Source organism: Seriola lalandi, unplaced genomic scaffold, assembly GCF_002814215.2.
Source record: "Seriola lalandi dorsalis isolate HSWRI2012SDOR001 ecotype SW California unplaced genomic scaffold, Sedor1 jcf7180002054893, whole genome shotgun sequence".
NCBI lineage: Eukaryota > Metazoa > Chordata > Actinopteri > Carangiformes > Carangidae > Seriola > Seriola lalandi.
Genome location: NW_019525445.1, coordinates 710,470 through 717,181, shown reverse-complemented (window position 1 = coordinate 717,181; position 6,712 = coordinate 710,470). Strand labels below are relative to the sequence as shown.

Below are 6,712 nucleotides of genomic sequence, written 5' to 3'. Positions count from 1 at the left end.
GAGAGGACCAAGAAATTGCATTAGACTAGTGAGAATACACTGTGAAACAGACATTTGCATTTCTCAAATATTCATGGCTGCTCAGTCGCCCGTGAACTGCTAATGCTGACACAAATGTACAGCATTGTAAACAATGTTTTGTTTTGTTTGTTCTTTAGTTCTAACACTTTACTAATGGTGAGCTGAACTCAGTGTTTTTATAGCTGAGGGGAATTTAATGAGGGTAAATTGCTTCTCATTAAGTCCGTTGTTTTCTGTATTTGGAAAAAAAAGATGAAGAGAGTCTGACTTGAATGAAGGATGCCTCCCACAGCTGATTTTTGGAACAAACCCTAATGGCAGAGTCCTGTAATTAAGATCAATGGTGTGTTCAAGACAATTTAGGAGCATCTTCCTGATTTGAATTTGAAGCCCCGTTTCAGGAATCCTCCCCCACCTCCACTGAAGCCATGATGACTTTTACTTGATTCCACCCAATCGGTGTATTCACTGTTTATTTCTTTTGCGTTCAGTCTGCATGTCTTCAATTTCATGGTGAAACTTTTTTAATTAGTTATTTGCATGTGTTATGGGTGATGAATCGGCACAGAAACAGAAGATCCAGCCTCTCAAACGGGTCGGCAAAGCACACAGAAACAAAAGAAGAAAAAAAAAAAAGGGAAACCCTTCGATGCAGGGAAAATAAAGTCTTTTGATATGATCAATTTGTGCCAAAAAAGCAGCCACTAAGAGGCAAAAGAAGCACAAAGGCTTCGAGAAGCAGCTCCTCAGAACTGCAATGCGCGCCCGGTATCTGGAGGTTTTTGCTGACGTGTCTGTTGAAATAAGGACAAAGGGGGATGTGACATCACAGCTACGTCATAGCTGAACGGGCCTACATAGTAGCTAAAAATAGTGGGATGCTACGTCATTGACAGTAGCGAATAGATCACAAGTAAATGCAGAGACCCTGTACAGCCTGGTGATAGTTTACAAAAAATAGACCCCTATGGAGAAAACATATCTACATGTAACCTATGGAGAAGCCTTTTTTTTGTGTGTTTCGTTCGCCTCTTAGATTTGAGCATAAATTGAACATTAGTTTGAATTTGAACAATAATTTCTCCCTGTTATTATGGGTAAGAGCGAAAGTAGGACACATAAGATTGACCTGTTTAAAAAATAAAACCAAACAATGAATAAAACACACGACTGGTTCTTGACAGACATTTCAAAGCTTGTACGATCACAACATCCAATCATGTTTTCTCTAAAGACGTCCTGCAGTTTGAATGTCACAGATGCGACTCTGCTAAGTAGTGTATGGAATTCCATCTGGATCCACATTTTACTGTATGATACAGAACTGCACTGTCAAAGATAAGCTGCTGCACAATCTGTGTGTTAGTCTTCATTTCCAGTTCCAGTTTTCCCCCATGGTGCTATACTACAAACAGCCACTAGAGGAGGTAGGAGACAAGCACATGGCTTGCAGATAGAGAAGTGCCCAGTCACATGTTGTCTGTAAGGAAACATGCAAAGCCACAAACATGCCCACTCACTGTCAGATCGACAGCGACCAACAATGACAAACACAGATCCCCAGTGCTAATGACAACCCCTCCAAACAAGAACGCTCAGGATTTATTGAATTCACCACTGAAATACAACACCCCTCCAGTAAGTAGCACAAACTGGATGTTTCACAACCGAGCCACTTCTACCAATCTGCACTTCATTAGGCTGATTGCTCGCCAATGTAAGCTACTCCCTCTGCCCTGCCCTGGTCTCTCCGCCTTGTTCTGATTAAAGAGGGAACCTCATAAATATGCTGCTGCCAATAAATGATTTCCTCATCACATCAAAGTCACACGGAAGTTGTAAGCAGCTCTCATAATTGCAACAAAGTACAGGCACCTCTTTCTTTTTTTTTTTCTTTTAAAGCGCCCCCACATGCCACCAAACTCACCCTGCGGCTATATAACAAACCGAGCTGGAGTGGTCTGGTGGAATTCCTGCTAATTCAAACCTTAGTCAAAAGTGGTCGTTAATATTAAGTTTAATGAGGCAGGAAGAACATGATTCTGATGAGGATTAGAGAGGGAACAAATGAGTGAGGTTCCCCTCTAACAGGCTAAGTTGTTCGTTAGTGAGCAAGCGAATACTGAATATATGAAAAATGCTAATTAACACCTCTCCCTCAAGCAAAGTGAAAGATTATTATGGATTATTACCAGTTAAATAAACCGTAAATGTCACTGCTAGTGAGATTTAGAAACATAAAGATTAAAACAGTCAATAGTTTCAGATTGTTTATCCCCAATTGTCAACCCACCCACCTATTACAGAGATAAATGCTGTTGTTAGTTCTCACGCTACTGTTGTTACTGCTAGTGAAACTCGGTTTTGGTCATAAATACAGAGATAATGACTGCCCGGAACACAACAGAATGTATTTCTCTATAAACAAAGCATCATTATAAAAGTGTAACTCAGCTTTGAAAAGAAAAAAAAAAAAGAAAGTTTGACCAGTGTGGTAAAACGACAGCTCAGTAATAACGGGAACTATCTGTGAAGCCGGATAATTTATGGATATCGTTTATGGTTTGTCAAACATTGCTTTGAACTGACCACTGTGTGATCGGAAACACAGACGCAGCATTAAAACCACACAAACACACACACACACACACGAGCGTTAGCACGAACATGCACCAAGAGCCGCTGTATCTGCACAAGAAAAAAAAAAATGCAAAACAGCTGCTCGGTTTCGATGGTAAACTACTGAAAATGTGACTTTCTTGAAAGATCCTCAGTGAGTATAGATGCACACGTTTAACATATTGCTACTTTATTTTTCTATACATAAAATTAAATGTCATTTATTTAAGGGAAACAGTCTGAAAGGCTTCAGTTGTTTTGTTCATTTGGATGATAAAACATTGGTGGAAAAAACTGCATAGCACAATGTCGGCCCTTTCAAAGGGACGTTCAGGAGGAAGAACAATATAAATACAATTTTGGTCAGACATTTTGTACTATATTACATCATAAATACACAACATCAGGCATTCATCTATTCATTTCCAGCACTGTATTTCAAAAAGAGAATAAATATGTCTACACTTTATAAAGGAAATGAGGGGGAGTTGAAAATGTTTTTATTGCTAAGAGAGATAAAACATGAACAAAGCTGTAATTGACGCAGTGTAAAGTTTTCATTGGGATGATTATACCGAGGGTTAAACCTCGCTGTGTCGTCGACACCGCAAACCTGAATTTGACTTTTTTTTTTTTTTTTTTTTCCAAGGCAGACACTTTAGTAGAAGGGAAATGAAACGAATGCTTCAGTGATATGTTTTATTTGGCCTGAGTTGCTGAAACACTCATTCACCCACAGAGGTCTACAAAGTGTCTTCATATTAAGGCCCTTTTCAACACGAGGCACTGTATTAAAAAGAAAGGAAAAATAATTAAAAAAAGGCTTCGGTGAAAAGTTGGAGTTGTAGTCTGTATTATTGTGCCCAGTGCAAGTGCTCGCCCAGCTCAATTATTGCAGGAGTAAACAAGTGAAGAGTATAAACAGCTGGGCAGCAACACCCCTCCTCCTATAGATAAGTCATGTAAACAGTCAGTCCAAAGGGGCAAGAGAACACCGTTTTTTTCATCCTCGCTGTGGGGAAAAAAAAATAAAAAATCTAATTTGACTTGAAGTGCTCGGAAAGTTGATTCAAGCACTCCTTGTGCAGTGGATATATTATAAACACTGATTTTTAAAATGTCAGTCGCACGTCCTCTGTGTCCGTTTTTTGGGAATCCTTGCAAATGCACTGAAAGACATTTCACCAAAGATCAAAGGTATTTCCATTTCTATGATAAGTGGTACATGCTGTAGCCCAGAGGAGCAGCATACAGTCCTAAAGGTGAAATGGGCAGTATGGGTCTGTGGTGGTGGTGGTGGTGGTGGTGATAGGCGGAGTACGACTGTCCGTACAGTTGCATGGCGCCCAGCGACAGCGGTAAAGTAAAGCCAGGGCGTAAAGCTCCAGCAGCCGCGGCCGCCACTGCCACCGTCTTGGCGTCAGCGGCCATCTTGAGTTTCTCCAGCTCGGCCTCCTGGAGCCTCTTGGCTTTTGCCCGGCGATTCTGGAACCAGATCTTCACCTGGGTCTCTGTCAGGGTCAAGGAGGAGGAGAACTCGGCCCGCTCTGCGATGGACAGGTACTGCTTCTGCCTGAACTTCCTCTCCAGGGCCAGCAGCTGAGACGTGGTGAAGGGGGTGCGGGGCTTTCGGTTGGTCTTGTGCTTCCTCAACTGACAGGAAGGACTGGAATGACCTGGGAGAAGACACAGTGAAGATTTTAGAATGAGGGTTTGATATGTAAAAGTATGAATTTGAGTCCTGTTGCCTTATTGTGGATTGTGAGTGTCCTTCCTGTGAGCCACATACTGATGGCTGAGTTTAAACAGGAAATTATTTAACTTAAAGATGATATAGTTGGATGTCAGGACACACTTTAATCATATAACTTTTCATTAACAAGACAAATATTTGTATGTGTTAGAGGTCGCCTACCTCCTCACACAATTAACAGCTGACTGATTTTAGAGTTGTTGTTTTAACTTTGCTTGGTTTACTGGCTTCATGCCTTTCTTGAACTCTCTCCAACAGGAAACATTACAGCAGCTTGTGGAGAATCATATCCAGTAAATTCATGATACATGATAAGTATAAATGAAGAATTTGTCCCGTCCATATTCAGCCTATACTTGTTCAGACTTAAAGGTAACTTCAGAATGTGAGATAAACTTACGAGGCTGTGTGGGAAACGCGCTGTTGGTGACCCAGGATGCGCAGTCCTCGGACTCCGATGCCTCGGACTTCACCGGCGACGTAGGCGCCGCCGTTAAGCTCTTTCGGCTTCCCCCGGGAGGACTGCACGTCCCCCGACACAGATACAGAGAGTTCAAACCCGTGGGGGACACCGCCACCGAACGTCCCTCCGGTTCGCAGCAGGTGGACTCTCCGCCGCGGCTGTCCGTCTTCCTCCCGGACATGAGCGCCTCCACGCTGAACGGATGATGCCGTCGCGCCACCGGAGATGTCTTTTCCTCCGCCGTCCCCTCTGCCAAGGCCGCACGGTTGGTACTGTCCTCCTCGGACGAATTGCACCCCAGGTCGTTAGAGGTCTCCTGGGCGGCCATCTCCTCAGTGGCCATCAAAAAGGAAAAATAAAAAAAACAAAAACAAAAACGGGTGAACTCCGTGCGCAGCTGCGGGACAAAAGTTGCGGCAGCCAGGTGAGAGTGGCTCCGGCGAGCGCAATGTTATGGAGCTGTCAAGTAGTATGTGGGAGTATGTAGACGCATCACAATGACACGGCTCAACTTTGACCAATCGCTGCCGCCCAAAATGTTTATGAGTGGGCAGATGTTGCCTTCAGGGACGGTCGGAAAGAGAAGACGCTTGTTTTGTTTTGAGGAGTGAAGGGCATCAGACCCTACAAAATGTATCATTATTATTAGTAGTAGTATTATTATTAGGATCATTGTTATTGTTATTATTATTCTATAATCAAGCCACTCTGCAGTTTTTTTTTTTTTTTTTTTTTCAATGTGTGATTTAGAAGGTTACGCATTGTACTTGAATGCAGCAAAAGTCCTCAAGGGTCACTGGGGTGGTTTGAGGAGGTCTTCACTCCCTAATGCAGGTAACAATAAAAATCAAACTGGAAAGGTTTTTTCTTTATTTAATTAATATCAACTGAGATAAGTAGCAGTTGTTCTCTGCCAACAGCTGTTCAGTTTTGTGTCATAACAAAGTGAAAAAGAAAATCCAGATGTGTGTTAAATAACACTTTACAGGACTGTAACTGTAGCTTTTGTTCGGTGAAAATCAGGATTTTTTGTTGAAAACTAGATGACACGCGTTGCCCTCATGTCGCCTCATTGGTTGATTAAATGACATGAAGGAAATGGGCTGCAACAATAATAGCTGTGCCACAACATTATCACATGTTAAGCTTCAGTAATGGATTAGCTCTAACTCTAACCTCATGAGACTGCGTGTGTAAACACGGGCCCCATGCGGATAATTATGGAGCATTATACCGGGGCGAAACACTGATCCCTTTTTCTTCTTTATCTCTCCTTCTGATTAGTTTGCTCTTCCCTTTATTGGGACTTTCCAGTTGTAACCAACAATGCAGTTATGTGCTGTGCCAGTCCAGCATTAAAAGAAGGGTGTCACACTCAAATTACAGAGTATATTACTTCGCTAAATTACAGATTTAGTTTTTAAAATCCTCAGCTCGGTCCAGCTGGTGTCTGGACATAAACTGGATGAGACATTCACATGCCTCTCTCCATGTCTGTAGCCGACTCATTCATCTTCTTGTCCTATGATTCAGTCCCATTTTCTACGCACATTAGACATGAAGTAACTCATTGTGATTCTCATGAAGTAACTCATTGGGATATTTCCATGGGCAATTTCACGTTATGTCAGATGAAAGTGCCCAACTCCTGATGGAGAACATTACACTTGTTCCGGCAGTTTATCCGAAGAAACGGTCCTTTGATGATGGTAGAAATATTTTAAGCTGAAAGGATATTTCACTTATCTTAAGATTTTTTCCCATGGTCATGCTTGTTTAACTAATTTCTTATCTGTCACCTAATTGCTCATATTTAACACCCAGACCGTTGCTCATTAGATCCGTCCTTCCTCTGA

At 42.0% G+C, this 6,712-nt stretch overlaps 1 protein-coding gene across 1 annotated transcript; it reads right to left on the bottom strand.

Moving 5' to 3' along the window:
* Positions 1–2,813: 2,813 nt before the first annotated feature.
* msx2b (muscle segment homeobox 2b) lies at positions 2,814–5,314 on the bottom strand. Its single transcript, XM_023429356.2, has 2 exons — positions 4,794–5,314; positions 2,814–4,316 (listed from the first exon to the last, which is right to left on the bottom strand). The coding sequence occupies exons 1-2, from the start codon at positions 5,197–5,199 to the stop codon at positions 3,850–3,852; spliced, it is 873 nt and encodes a 290-aa protein (XP_023285124.1). The 5' UTR covers positions 5,200–5,314; the 3' UTR covers positions 2,814–3,849.
* Positions 5,315–6,712: the final 1,398 nt, after the last annotated feature.

Excerpts from the sequence above, each read along its gene's own strand:
- msx2b (XM_023429356.2), bottom strand. The coding sequence starts at position 5,199 with ATGGCCACTGAGGAGATGGCCGCCCAGGAGACCTCTAACGACCTGGGG. Across the intron at positions 4,317-4,793 it reads CGCGTTTCCCACACAGCCTC|GTCATTCCAGTCCTTCCTGT; the intron begins GTAAGTTTATCT and ends GTCTTCTCCCAG.